This window comes from Scaptodrosophila lebanonensis, unplaced genomic scaffold, assembly GCF_003285725.1.
Source record: "Scaptodrosophila lebanonensis strain 11010-0011.00,11010-0021.00 unplaced genomic scaffold, SlebRS2 tig00000001-arrow-pilon, whole genome shotgun sequence".
NCBI lineage: Eukaryota > Metazoa > Arthropoda > Insecta > Diptera > Drosophilidae > Scaptodrosophila > Scaptodrosophila lebanonensis.
Genome location: NW_022060529.1, coordinates 207,795 through 223,615, shown reverse-complemented (window position 1 = coordinate 223,615; position 15,821 = coordinate 207,795). Strand labels below are relative to the sequence as shown.

General features: G+C 38.2%; 1 protein-coding gene across 1 annotated transcript in view; it reads right to left on the bottom strand.

Annotated features, from left to right (window-relative positions):
- Positions 1-5,397: 5,397 nt before the first annotated feature.
- The window catches only part of LOC115634451 (nephrin), a gene marked incomplete at its 5' end in the record, with an annotated part of 105,025 nt that continues 94,601 nt past the window's right edge, over positions 5,398-15,821 (bottom strand). The window contains one exon of the mRNA XM_030532163.1: positions 5,398-6,553. Coding sequence (XP_030388023.1) covers positions 5,924-6,553 — 630 coding nt within the window. The remainder of the gene's footprint in view (positions 6,554-15,821) is intronic.

Sequence of the window (15,821 nt, the reverse complement as noted above, 5' to 3'; positions counted from 1 at the left end):
CGTAATCTACCATTTTACGTCACTCACTTTTGGTCTCTTCTTTACTTTTCTCCTGTGTGGTCGTTACAACAATCACGAAGGGAAACTTCAATCGGCGGTTGCTAGGTGGGTGTTGAAGTCAGTCCTAAATGTGTTTGAATGACCTTGGAAAGATTAAAGTATGTATCGTATTCGTTTGTATGTTTGTTGTTTATTCATTTATTAACAGATTTTTAAAAAATGCAATTAGTTTTATATGCATTGATTTGCCTCTCTTTCGAAATATCTATACAATTTTTATTAGCTTTTCGCGTTATGCTGTTACTAAACTATGCGTTTCAATTGAAATTAACTTGAATTTGTTATTGTTTTAAACTTACAGTTTTTGCTTCACACTAATTTACAATAATTTAAACATATTAACTATTTGTAGTTTCTTTTGTTTGTTGGTTTGTTTTTCCGTCATATCTCTACATAAAATAATTCAGTTATTATTAAAAATGCTCACACATCGTTGACTTTTGTAATACATACTCGTAGCTTTCTAATATTTAATATATTGTATATAAGTAGTATGTGTGTTTTTGTTGTTTAATTTTTACATTAATTGTTTTTTTGCTTTAAATTTGTATTAACCTAGGTTCAGTATTTCAAGTCTTGTGTGTCGCTTGCTTTGCGGCTGTTGCAAAAAAACTTGCAAGTGAAATGTTTTATACAATACGAACAAATTTAACAACACAACGACATTTATTAGCTTTTCTTGTTTGTTGTTAATAGTTAATAGCTTGTGTTTTTCTGTTGAATCTTTCTGTAAAGATTACACCTTCTTAAATCAGTCTGCCAATTATGACAATTTTATGTATTGATATTTGAAATAATATGAAAACTGTTTTAATTGTAAAGAAAAATAAATGGATTTAGTAGTAATTATTTTTAATAATTGTAGCTTACCAAAAGTAAAAAATCGATTTCATACACTTTTTAACAAATGTCTTTGGCAAATTTTTGTATTAGTTTTTTTTTTGTTTTTGTAACATTAGCTGTTTTAACAAAGTAATTCATAATGTTTCTTTCAAGTCTTAATTAGTTTTATTTTACCCCGAATTATATGTATGTGTGTGTGTGTTTGTCCTAATAACTAACTTAAGGTTTTAAATGAAGCAAACGCCTTGAAAACACAACATGCATAACGATTTCTATTTTCTAATATGCGGGGAAGACATTAAAGTTGCTTTTAAACAATCTATACAAAGCTGCTTTTTACACGCACAAAGCAATTTTTATTTAATTAATTTTTTAAAATTTTGTTTCTCTCTTAATAAAACTGTATGATCATCATTTAAGAGCGATGCGACGAATCTTTAAAGCTTGCACTTACATCGAATATTATTTTCGTGTTGATGTTTGTTTGTAGGACAAATTTAAAGTGTTCCTTGTAAGCTTTTCATCAAATATCTTGAGTATATTCAAGCGCTTGTCAATAAATCTGGATACACACATAGGAGTATGCGAGTGGCTTAAGCTTCTCCTAATCTTTAGGTGCTCTAGCTTAAAATCATACTACCAGAGGAATGGGGGTAGGAGTAATTAAAATATAGATTTGCAGCGTGACTTTTATATTAGCCTTGTATATAGTATATGTACATCTACATATAGATATTGCCTAAGGTCTTATGTTCTTTTTTTTTCTACTTAGTTTCGTTTGACTGTATGTATTTGTTTGTTGATATACCTGCATTTGTCCTTTTATCCTTAGTATTTTATTAAGATTTTGTTTATTGTTAAAGTATGTCGAATATACTTGTATTTGATAGTATTGTACAAATGAAATTTGGCATGTTGTTGGCTCAGATGTCTAAATGCTTATTAGGTGTCGGTTTTGTTTTTTGTTTTTAATCATCTCGTTCTTATGCTAAATTGTGACTTTCTTCCATTTTAATAAATTTGTTTGGCTTATCTACTTAGGTCTAAATGAAGTATTTTAATTGCTAGTTATTAATGCGATTCCGTTTCTCCTCGTTTTATACTATTTTCTGTTCGTTTGGCAGCAGCATATGAGTATTAGTACAATATTAGCTTTACATAGTCTAGAGCTGGGGTTTTCGTTGCACTTACCTCCAGGCAGCATCAGTGGCAAAAGCAGAATCAGGAACAACAACAAGAACAATGAGAGTCAAAAGACATTAAGTGTCGCAGAAATTCTTTTGCTTTTTTCTGTGGCCATTATAATTTTCCTTATTTTCCCGCTCATTTAATTTTTATCTGGCAACTGCAATCACAATTATTCAATAGCGGAAATCCTACCATGGAGCAGTAATGCGTATATATAAATTTATATAAAAGCACGACAATGAGATGCTTAATAGGTGTACGAAAAGAAACAGCAGTACGATACGTAATGAAGGTTTTAAAATTGGCACGTTCATATAGATTCTTTAGCCTTTAGTCAGTTTACTACGCGCAGTCTGCACGGGGGCAGATTATTAGAACTGTTTCTTCGAGAGAGCTTGGTGAAATTTTGTTGGGAAACCACTCATTTAAGATGTTGGTACACCAGAGGTACGAACTCTGAATTAAAGTAAGAAGAGAAGGTTTCATAAGGATATTTTTGGAGTTCTGTCATGTCATGTTTCTTCCTACTTGGGTAGAATTCTTCATCTTTCTCACAATGCAGTGTTAGAAAGCGCGTCTGTGTTAATTTCGATTTTAATTTCATTTTTAATTACATTTCTATTTCATTGCCTTCCATCTGCTCTGTAGCTTCAGTTTTTTGTGCGTGGCACAATCAGTGCCGTTATTCATTTGCGATAATCCACTCGCTGCCGGCTGCGTGCTGTAGGCTGCCGGCTTACTGCAACGTGCCATGAAGCTTCGGGGCAATCGCCTGATTGTGTCTGCATTACAGCCAATAATGCAAGCAGTAGCCGGAGCCGCAAGAGCATCAAAGGCACAGGGAGGGGCAAACTCGACAAAGGCGACAGCGGCGGCAAAGGAAGCATCAACTTGGTAATTACAACTAAATGAATATTAAAAGGCTCCTGCCAGGCGAAAATGAAGGCATACTTGAGTGGGCGCACAGATGCGTCACTCCATCTAGATCATACATACCTATCTACCTTTGTATGCTTAAATATGTAATTATGTGTGCCTGTATTTGCATGAAAATGCAAAGCAGTGGGAACTGTTTTAAATTTGTAGTGTGATTAACTTCTTCAATAACGTTGCACATGAAACTATATCTGGTAATCTTTGAGACAAATTTAAAATTTGACTGTTTTTCATTCGTAAGTATAATTTAATAGAAAATACTGATTTAATTTAATTTTTAAAACCAAATGGTTACCCGTTTTTTTTTTTATATTTCGAATAAAAAAGCTTGCGTAGTGAACGAAATGGTATATGTTCAATCAGTTTGTTTTAAAATCGGGCTCAATTGCTTTATACTCTTGTATACTATATGTAGTATACTAGAAGACATACGAGTATATTTAAATCGATGGTATTGTTTCTTTATTTTAGCTTAGCTGCTGGAAGGCATACTCGTATTATAGCTTCTCTGGTTTTTCAAACAAAGAGTGGCTGGCGAGCATGTGTTTTACGTTTTACATTACTGGTGACATCCTGCTCTCCTTCGCTCCTGCTCTCCTACTCCTGTTGAATTGTCATCATATGCAGCAGTGGCAGTGGCAGCAACAGAAGTTAATGACGTTTCTAAGATTGGCATGTCACGCTCACTGAGCTGGGACGAGCAGCAAATGAAAACTGTTTATGTGCGGCAAACACTTAAGTTTCATCCGAGGGCAGCCGCAGCTGGAGAAGGCAGAGGGAGAGATGTAGATAAAGAGGCAAAGGAAACACTATGAGTGCTAAGTGCGTATGTACGCGATTCTGTATCTCCCCGTCTGTATCTGGGTAGGTGTATGCGCCTGTTTCTGGCTAAGCACCGTTTCCCGACATTTCTACAAATGCCTTTGAATGCTTAAGCAGAAGCTTCAGAATTATATTTGTTGCGCCTGCACATAATGTCTATACTTAAATGTGTGTGTGTTGATGACTGGGCGTGTGAATAGCGCGCTTGAAGATGTTGATATTATTGTTAAGTTGGTGAATGAATCTAACAGCAAATGTGTTTTGTTACCGTGGGTGTGTTGTTCTGAACTTTGAGTTCTCTGCTTATGCTGGCAACGCATATGCAGAATCTTGACTCTAGGAGATGAGCATGAAAACTAACTTCGGCTGCTCAAACTAATCTCTGCTGCTACATATTTGGTAGTTTAAAACATTTGGGCCAATCGGACTTGGGAGATGTGTGCCGCAACGCAATCACGTACCCGTGCCTAGACCGTCGACCAACTTAAGCTTGAGCACGCCCCAGGGAGCTGTCAAATAGCTGATGTCGCTGCCATGGTAGCAGCTGCCGCGCTTTTCGTTCCAATGAACTAATTTTAACGTTGCCTTATTTTTTATTTTATTTTTTGTATTTTCTGTTTGTTTTCTACATCGACATGGGCTGGCGGCAACTACTTACTGAGGGCTGCTCATATCACTTGTTGTTTGGTGTTCTTGCTGTTCTTGTAATCTAATTAGCAAAACTCACGAAGCATGCCCTATGCAAAATGCCTTTTAGCCAGCCATTTCACCTCCTCATCTACTCGTACTACTATGAACTCTGCGCTCGCACTCTAAAACGCGTTACGCAAGCATTACGCATTTGACGTTAGACATTGTGGTGCGTTGCGTTACGCAGTGGAAGGACCTGCCAGGGATAACGAGTGTCCTCTAGTATTGGCAAAGGCTCAAGTCTCTTAGTCATCTCCGAATGCCGGTTGTGATTCATTTAACAAAATTTGCATAAACTAATTTTGTAGGAGATTTAAATATGCGAATAAGGTAAGGAGGTCGGACAGGGAGCATGACATAAAAATCCAAAGAGTACTACAAGTATCGTAGTACTATCTAGTATAGTCGAAACTCGGTCAAAATTTTATTATTTTTTAAATTATGTATCCGATCTGTTTTTATTTTGCAATTTTGAAAACTATCATTACAATATTATTTATAATATTTGAATTATTTGCCGATGGCACTTTTGAAAGAATTAAAAAAATCTTGGTCTTTGCCATATATGTTTTGTAAATCATTGTTCACTCATTTTGTTCAACACGAAAAGGTGATGAAATAATATCGATCCATTCGAAGCTGAATAATCCAAACAGATCCTTCTAATTCGACATGTAGTTAATGTCATGGTATAAGAGATGCATATGTACCAGTATAAATGGATATTTTTGAAAAACCAATATTTGATCATATTTTTTAAGTCTTATTTAATTAGGCCTATGAAACTTGAAATCGGACAGACTCTTTCCGATTTAGTTCATTTATTTAGATCCTAAGATTTATGAAAATGTGTGAAAAGTTGAGATGAAAATGGAAGTCTACTTGTAATCAGTTTTTATGGTGCATACACTTTTTAAATTCTGGTCATACCTTTTTCATTAAGCTACTGCCTCGGGCTAGATGAGCACTTGGTTTTGCCACTGCGAGTATAAAGATATGCGTACCTTTCTCATCATCACCGACATTGTTTTTGTTGTTGTTAAGAGCTGCATTTCATGTTACCACTGGATCGAAGGCAGCGGTTTGTAGTAGTTATAGTAGTAGTAGGGTAGTCTTGGATGGATGGGGCATAACAAATGTTAGAGAAGCACCTAAACTAACTGACTAACTACGCACACATACATACAGTTAATAGCTTCCTACTCATGGATATACTATGTACGTATGCATTCATGTATGTATGTATATGTGGGTGTACACATTTGTAATTGCAGAATGCATATGTGTGTGAACGCGAATTTAACTTGCAGTTTACGGCCGGGCTGGGCAATTGTACAAGTCAATACCGGGGCTCGGCTATGTGATCCCCAGTCTCAGCCTATAGCTATACGAGATGCCCGTCGGCATCTGTGTAGCTGACGGGAACGCCCGCCGCAGAACCATTAAAGCTGCTCAGCGTCGCCGGATCATAGGTGGCGCTAGTTGTCATCAGCAGATTGCTGCCGAGACCCATCGATGCAGGCGGCAGGTTGAGGATTTGGAGGCTGCCCATCGGTGCTCCCACACCAACGATACTAGCATTGAGCAACTGTTGCTGCTGCTGTTGTTGCTGCTTATTCCGATTGGGATCCTTAAGTATGCTGTGCGGCTGACGGGGTAGTGTGGCCGTCGAAATGGGCAGCGCCGTCGTCATGCTGCCATTGAGGGTGGTGCTGGTGGTTAGGGTTGTCGCACTCAGATTAACGGGATGCAAATCGTGCAGAATTTGCATAGGACTAGCGCCGCTCATGCTTGTGATGGCTGATGTGTGATGCGTTACATCGGGCGGTGGTACGCCCACAACGCCGCGCAAGATGCCGCGACGTAGTGTGCCCGAGCCGCCGGCCGTGCCATTGCCAATAAGGGTGGCGCCCCCATTGGTGGCCAGTAACGCCGCCTGGGAGGTGACCGTTATTGGTTGTAGATGTGTTAGAGGCAGAGGCGGTGTTCCAAAATCCATTGCTGTGGGATATTCCTGAAATCAAAGAATAAAGTTATAGAAAATATTCAGTTTTTACATATTTCATATTTCAAATATGTGGGCTAATAAGGAAGAGTTTCTTTTCTTTAAAAGTGTATTTATTCCCTTTGCCCAAAAGGTATGTAGCTGATCAGTACGACGTGACGAGTCGATATATTTATGTCCGCCTGTCCATTTGTCTGGCCATCTGTATGAACGGATGGATCGTATATACATAGTAAGAGTTAGAATAACCAAAAGGCAAGTTTTTTTTTCCTAAGGCAACACACACTCCCCCGCTATTTGTGAATTTTCCATAACTTACGGATGTTACGGTATTGTTATCAATTGATATATAATTATATATTAATTTTCGCTGAAATGTTAACAATTTGAAGTCGCGGAGCTTTTTAGTTCTTAACGAACCTTCAGATTAGTGCAAGTCATATTCGTTAACTCCTCAGCAGTTTTATGTTAGCAACCATTCAGCTGTAAATATTAAACGAAGCATTCTCAACGTAATTAGCGAGCATTTAAATTGGTATATAGGAGTAGGTTGTCATGGTGCGTAGTTGCGCCATGACGTTGCTGTTGTCCTTCACCCGATACAGCAGAACAGACTTAAGTTTCCTCGCAAAAACAACAACATTAAAAGCAACTTGCGCTTGTTGCCTAATATTCCAATTAGTCGCGCAAGTCTTCGCTCAAGTTTAGTTTTCTGCAGCAACCAACTTAAAAGTTGTAACTCCTTAGCTTTGTGTGTGAGTGACAGAGTGTAAAGGAGAAAGTAAGGACGAGAGCGGGTAAATATACCCGTAGTCGTATAAACTTGCTCCTTTCGCGCGGACTGGACATCAGTATGCGGAACAATTTTCCAAGTGACACAAAGTGTCATGTCAATTGAAGTAGAATATAATATTTTGGAAAAATTTCAGTCCCTGCTTTTGTTGTAACGTCAAAAGGCGAACTGAAAAGTTGCAAAGTTCAAGACATTTATTTATCACATACACAACAAATTTTTGTGCACGATGAAAGTTCAACTATTTGGTAAAAACGGATTGTATATTGTATGTACATAGAGTATGTGCGCCCTATAGTAGCTTTAACAAAGTCACAAAAAATACATATGCTTGAAATAAAACAACATGAATTTTCTGAATCTGGATCACAAGTCAGTTATTGAGCAGATTTGCCACTGTCGTATCCACTGTACCCACTGTCTTCCACCTTTCGTCGTCTGTACAAAGGATGACCATCGCCGCCTTTTGCTGTTTCATGGATCAGATGTGGATGCCGTATCGCGCGGTTGCCGAAGCCTTGACTTCCGTTCTTGTTGTGGATGTGGATGCCCTTTCGCAAACGTTTGTCGCGTTCATCGGCATTTTCAGCTGCAGTTTTATACTGTGTACATAAAATGTACAAGAGTATACTTGTATTAGGTTTTGTGGGAGCTGAAAATCCAACAGGCAGAAGGAGGCATGGCAGACCCCACAAAGTATATATTCTTGATCAGCATGACGAGACGAGTCGATTAGACCTGTCTGTCTGAGACTCAGATCTCAGAGATCTCAGAGACTATAAGAGGTAGAGACACCAAACTTTCAACAAAGATGCGTTATGTGTGTACGCTTGTATATGTGCAATTATACACCCTTTACGAGAGTTCAAATACCAAAAGAGGTAAAATCGATCAAAAATTTTATTTTTTAATTCTCTTACTTTTTTTAATTTCTATAATTATTCTAAACATATGTACAGAGTATTTCAAAGTCGGGACACCCGACTTTAGCTTTTTTACTTGTTTTTTATATATAGATTGATTTAGCTGAAAAAAATATTTACATAATTTGAAAATGATTGCGTCACCAATATAATTGTTGGTGTCCAAACGTAGTGTGTGGACTTTAAATCAGTTTTGGTATGGATGTTGCGTAGCTAACTAACTAGAAACTAAGCAATTGTGGAAGTATCCAACAACACATTAGCTCTGCACACACACCAACACATACATATACATACATATATATATATATGTCGTGATTAACAAAGAAAGCAGGCAGTCAGGCGGCAGTCTTACAGGCGAGTGGGTGCAGGGCACGCGGACAAGGCATTGAAGCAGTTTAGGGTAAAAGGACTTAAGTATACCAAGGCGGACATTTTGTATCAGTTTACAAAGTTAAATTGTCTTTAACGAAAAGTTCTAGCTGAGTTTTGTCATGAGAGTTGAGTTTAGGGTTGGATAGCAACGCTTTCTTGATAGCGAATGGTCCGAGGCAAAGCCAACAATTTGTTGCTTGAAAGCCAAGGATGGGTAGCGGATAATGGCGTTGGCTGTCGCTACTGCTGTGGTAAGTATATACGAGTGTTTAGCGTCCAGCTTCCAGCTTCGAGTGTGCCAAGCTGCTACAAAGGGGTTCTTGGCCTGTGGCAAACTCTCATCGGCGCCACCTAAAGGCTTTCGCTTGTATATACTGTATGGGTGTGTATGCGGCATTGCGCTAATTTTGTGTTTTTCATGGCGTCTCTGCTCATTATTGTCGGTTATTGTTAAAGTTGTAATGTGGCAAGAGCGGTGCAGACTTCATTTTGCGTAAATAGAATATCAAATGTGTGACTCCCACCAGTGTGTTGGGTGCTTTTTATTGCCTCCGAACTTTGCGCATTAACTGCGACAGTGAAAAAGTGTATGAAAAATGTATGCCAAGTTCTAGAAAATTAAATTCTATAGCTTCAATTTGTTTTTTATACGTATACGAGTATATCGGCAACAGTGCGTATACTTTATATTGCCACTCAGATCGATATGCATATGTATAAAGCTGAAGTTTTCTAAAGCAGCTTGTCTTAAAGTTTAAACCCAAACACACACATCCACAAAATTGAGTTATATAGCTGCCTTCCTGGTGTTCCCAACGTGTCAGCGTTACGTACGTGTTTTGGCTAAAAAGTCAAAGGCCCGTCGACACTAAGAAACAACTGGGATGTGGCAACTGCCAACTGTGAAACAATGCCGAATGCCCGCACCAAAACTAATTGAATTTCAAACTGTGCCAAATTCTCGCTAACAAAATGAGCTAGCTGTGGTTAAGTTGTCCTTGCTAGCAGCAGTTGAAGGTAGCAGGGGAGTGGTAATGGGCAAGTACAAAACGACAAACTTATGTTCAAATGCACGTACTGCCCCAAAATATAAATACTAGCATGTCTCATTCATGCCCATGGAACACGGAACGATGAGCATAGCAAATAGTGTGCGAAACATTTTTGAAGAGCACAGGCTATAAGAGCCTGGCATTTAACTTAACAACAGCATCAAGTGAGTTGAGAGGGTGGCACGTGGGTGTCCAAAGGAAAGTTTTCGTCGAACGCAGTTGGCAATAAAATTACAAATTGCCGCTTAAATAGTTACAAGCTGGTCGGAAACGAGCACACACACACACACTCATGAGCTGCGGCCTTAACTATTGCCCACAACTTGTTCTAAATTGCATTTGGTTGACCACTCTGTGTGCCTTTTGGCACTAAACTCTGAAAGGGCTTATATCGATATCAGTCTTGTACTCTTCTATACGGCTGTACGCATACTGATATGAGAAGATGATTAGTGAGATTTGTTTCATGTTTTTTTAAAATCATGATTTCAGTTGTTACTACTTTTAGTTACTGCTGTAAGAGAACACATGTTGCATTTTTACTGCTTATACATAACTCCGGAAAATGATATGACAGTGGTGTAAATGGTAAATATTCTGAATAAAATGTTGTACTATATATTTAGTGGTTACGGCTCGACCTTGTCTTATCTGACGTATTTGACTTTCAAGTTAAGCAAAGTTAACCATTTTACAACTGCTAGTTGCTGTCCCTGGTTACGCTACGTAAGTATGTATATACAGGGAAACTCACTCAGTCTGTCTGTGTGAACGAAAGGATCTCGAACCTAAAAGAGCTAGAATAATTGAACATTACTATAGGAAAGCGTGATCAAAGCAAGTTCTGGAAATTAAGTTCATAAGCAGAAACTATACATGAAATGTACAAGAGTATATTAGGTTTGTGGGAGGTGAAAACTGTAACAGGCCGACCCCACAAAGTACATATTATTTTATTATTTTTATAAATTATTATTTTTTATTTCTACAATTATTCTACATATATGTACAGAGTATTTCAAAGTCAGGACATCCGACTTTAATTTTTCTACTTGTTGTAGCTAGGGCTGGCTAAAAATCTGACATAGACTTTGTCTGTTGTCTTTGATGGCGTGTGAATTTATTGGATTAAGCGTGGGGAAATAATCTTTGAATTTGAGAATCGTATAAAGTGCTTTTACCAACAGTTTATTGTGAAAAGACATATATTTCATTTTATCAGTGGACATTATTTCATTGATCGGTTAAGCGCCAAGCTCAATCCCTATGCGTTGGTCAACCTAAGTGCGCCGGCTTACTTGTATGTAGCCTCCGACAGAATGGCACAACGAGCTGCATTCAATTCGCAGTGATTTTCAAGCTGTCAGTCGCAGGACTGGCGCTAATATAGCAATGACTTGGCTTTTGGACTACTATAGCTGGCAACGCCCACGTAGTTTGCGCCGCTTGGCATCATCAATCAGGCGATGCTAGTGGTTCAGTGTGTGTGTGTGTATGTGTGCAGTTTTTCATGTAATTTATGCGCGTTGTGCGCTGCGGGCTGCATATGGGCGGGCAATCATGCCAATGTAAAAGACGTGCGCACAAAATCGACTAGCACTTGACCTAACTTTCGAGCAACCTGTGGCCCGCATGTTTCAGTTAAAGTTTGCAGCATTTCTAGTTTTGGTTACAGTTTGAAGAGAAGTGCGTTGAAAAGTTTGAATTGCTTGCATCTATGAACAAATTCTCATGTGTTCGCCTTCCAAGGACAATTAAGATGAGAGGAAACATCGAAAATATTATTAAATGTGGACTAGCAATACTCAGGATGTTCTCGAATAGAGCGTATCACTTAGAACAAACGACAGATAACAAAAAACCGTCACAAGCGAATTAATTAACTGTAAACTATTTTTGGCGTATAAGGTTGTAAAGAAAGAATGGTAAGCCACTTGTTATATGATCAGCACGACGAAGTGCAACAAGATCCCCTTTTGTGCGATTGTCTTTTTATACCCTGTACCCAAAGGGTAAAAGGGTACAAGGTGCGTTCCAAAGTAAACAGGACTTTTTAAAAAAAAACAGAACAAATGGGTTTTTCGGCAAAATCAATTTATTTTATTCAAAATAGTCTCCTTCTGCTTCAATACAAATTTTTGCACGATCCAAAAGCATGTCGAACGAGCGTTTTAGCTCGTTGACAGGTATGGCCGCCAGTATGTCGATCGATGAGACGGATTCTGAGCAATTTTTGGTCGTCAGTCAATTTGTGCGGAACAAACCACGCACACACCTTTCGTAAGCCCAAATGTTCGGTTAAAATGCGATAAATCGATGTTTTGGATATGTGCACTTTGAAAACGCTGAAACCACTCGTGCACACTTCTACGGGATAGGCAATCATCGCCATAAACTTGTTCCATCAATTGAAACGTTTCGGTAAAAGTTTTACCAATTTTAAACCAAAATTTAATGTTGGCTCTGTGTTCGAAGCTCATTTTCGCACCGATAACACAAACATACTGACACTTAAAACGCAATAACTTCACTTCCAATCTATGAAATGTCATGAAATTCTCACTGGACAATCGATAAAAATAGCCGATAAAAATAGTCGACGCATCAGTCGACATATACAGGGTGCGCCATCTTTTATGTCGGTATGCAAACATTGAATATCCTATACAGAACTAAATTAAATAAAAATATCTCATACTTGAAAATCGGTTGTTTATTTTCAAGGATATTCAATGTTTGCATACCGACATAAAAGATGGCGCACCCTGTAGATAGCGCCACCAGGGGGCGCTAGATTCAAAAAGTCCTGTTTACTTTGGAACGCACAGTTTTGTGCGAGTGTACATGTAACACACCAAAGGAGGCGTGGCAGACCCCACAAAGTACATATATTCTTGATCAGGATGACAAGCCCAGTCGATATAGCCATGTCCGTCTGTCCGTCTTTCTGTATGAATGCAAGGATCTCAGAAAGTATAAGAGCTAGAATAACCAAACTTGTTTGGTCATTTTTCCCGATGCACCCCTCCATTTTCCTGCTATTCGCAATTTTCTATAACTCCCGATATTCTTGGAATTTTGATCAAAAATTTGGTAGTTAGTGATTATATATCCGTATCTAAAGTTTTATTATGATAGGTAGATTAGAAAGAAATTTATAACCAATATACGATTCTGATGTAAATGTAAATGCACACATGTACAGTTTCAACATACATTTACATACATCAGAATCGTGTCTCTGCGTCGTCCTGGATACTCAGTTTGGTTATTCTTGCTCTTGTACTTGCTGAGATCCTTGCGTTCATACAGACGGACGGACAGACGGACATGGCTATATCGACTCGACTTGTCATACTGATCAATAATATATATACTTTGTGGGGTCTGCCACGCCTCCAATTATAAGAAAGAAAATAAACGAAAATTTTTGTGTATCTCAGCGTAGAGCTGGAAAAACATCGATATCAACATCGATATATCGATGTTTGGACAATATCGAAAACATCGATGTTTTAGTTGCCAATACCGAGTCCTTTTCGAAAAGAGCTAGAGACAATTTTTTCAAATATGTGAATACGCAGAACATTTTGGAATTTCCCTTCCTCCTCCTTCTCCCCCGCAATTACTAATTTTTCATAACTCCCGTATTTTTTGGAATTTTTCAGTGATGATCATGAGTACGTTGCCAAGTTTCATTAAGATAAGCCGATTTAACAGGAAGTTATTGTCATATATGTTATTTTGCCCAAGCACTGCCTGCACCTGTTGTTGTTGTTGCTGCTGTTTTCCATAGGCACATGAGACATACACAGATATACACAAACATGCATAGACACGCATAGACGCATGTGCATTTATACCGAATACCAACGGAGGTAAAAATTATCAAAATTTTTAAAAATCTTTTTTTTAATTTTCTTAATTTTTATAGCCTTTACTCAAAGGATAAAATGTATGTAACGCACAGAAGGGGGCGTGGCAGACCCCACAAAGTATATATATCATTGATCAGGATGACAAGTCGAGGCGATATAGCCATGTCCGTCTGTCCGCCTGTTTGTGTTTTTTTTTCCTGATACACCCCCACACTCCCCCGCAAAATTTTTAAATTAATTAATTGATTAATTTTTTTGTGGGGTAGTACAGTAGTAGTTTAAGAGTTGAGCCCTCTCGACTTTAGCATTTCTTTCTTGTTTTATTAATGAAATAGTTTTGCGAGTAGTGGTGTTGATAGTGAACGTGGACGTAAACAATGTATAGATATTTGAAAAGTAAAATTGAAGTGCATGTTGGTGAACATCGATGTTTTTACAACTCTACCTCAGTGTAGACAGTTTTGAAAATCGCTTTAAAATCCATAGATCAACGAGGTTCCAATCGTGGTGCAGTCTTAAATTCTTTAAAATAAATATAAAACAGTCGCGTTAAGGCCAAAGCTGAATCGGCGATTCGCAACACAATAATTATTAATAACAATAAAAAACTAAGTTTTCATTATGTACTATATTGGGGGCCTGGCATAGCTCAACGAGCTAGCACGAATTCCACAGTGAAATTTTTTCTGCAGCATGATTGAAATTTCACACTGCTCATAAAATTTAATAATTGCCAATCCAGGACAGGAATTAAATAAAGATTAAAGAATAAAATAGGGTATTCATAATTAATGATACGTAATGCTTCGATTTACAACTGTATTTGTTTTATTAGTATTATGAAATAAAGCGAAAAGCATTGCCATATTGTATTGTTTTTTATCAAGTACTCAATTGAAATTTAATTTGATTTGCTTTTATAAATTGTTTTGTAATGTATTTATTTATTAGGTTTTTTTCTTCGCTCTCAATGCCAACTTGGACAGCTGTGCACAACAAAAGTAATTTAGTGTGTGGTAAATGTTTTCAAAAGCCACAGACGAAGCCGCAGGAGCAGCAGTAACAACAACCACAACAACAAAGGCAATACTATAGAAACTGCAAAAGCACAAAGTGTATATATTTTGTAATTTTTCTAATGATGTTTATCAAATAATTCAATTTTGGCTCTACTAAACATTTCTTATATGAATGGGACGAAAATCTGCTCTCACGAGCAAGTCTACAATCGCACATACACAGACAGAATGGCATTGTTGACCAACTAAACCGAAATTGAATTTTTCTCCCTCGTTGACTAAAAACCGCAAACAAAAGGTTTAGTCCCATGTTGGCCGACTAACATGTGCAATGGCGGAATATAGAGTGCAGGAGAGGTAGCGGGGTGCGCAGGGGCAGATCGGGCCACATATAGCTCTAGTTGCGATGTGATAGCTGTGGCGTTGGCAGTGGCGAGTATATCATTTAACTGTTGGGGAGTCAGGCTGGACAGCCTATCCAACTGAGATAGACCAATATAAAATGCTGGTCACAACAGCAGAAGCATTCAGCAGCAGCATTCGGCCGCAGAAGGAGTGGCTGTGGAGGTAAGGGCGGTTGTGTGGGCAAAAACGAAAAGCGAAGTCTGGGTCAAATTTAATAACTTAACAAATCGTATAAAGGCCATAAACATGAGCAGCTGCAAGCATAAATATTATTATCTTAGCAGCCATGTTGTGAGTGAATAAGATTCTGAGTGTGTGGGTGTTGATGGGAATAACTTTGGCGAGCTCTGGTATATCCTTCGGCATTTGATGAGCTAGCTTTTGCGACTTTGAGTTACACCTCAAGGAAACATGATCATCAGATTATGGCTGTTGCCCCAGAACTGTTTTGCAACTGGTCTGCATCTAATTTATACAATTATTGCATGCCCTTTCTGGCATGTTGATGTCCGTAGTTGTCTGCAGATGGCAACGACGACGACATCGTCCTCGACAAGGCCACATAATTCTAGCTGACAGCGGCACATTGTCTGTGGTTGTGTGCAGTTTTGGCAGGAGCTGACTGTCAACTGCCCGCCCACGTTGAGTGTCATCTTATCTTGTCACATTTGCACCCCTTTGTCAAAAGTCAGCATACAGCAAGGGATAAAAATAAATGATATACATGTACATATGTATGTATGTGTGTGTGCGCTTGTGGGGGCATATAAAAAAATAATGCTTTGCCTAAAAAAGAACGAGGGTAATAAATTCCAAAAATTGATTTTCTCAT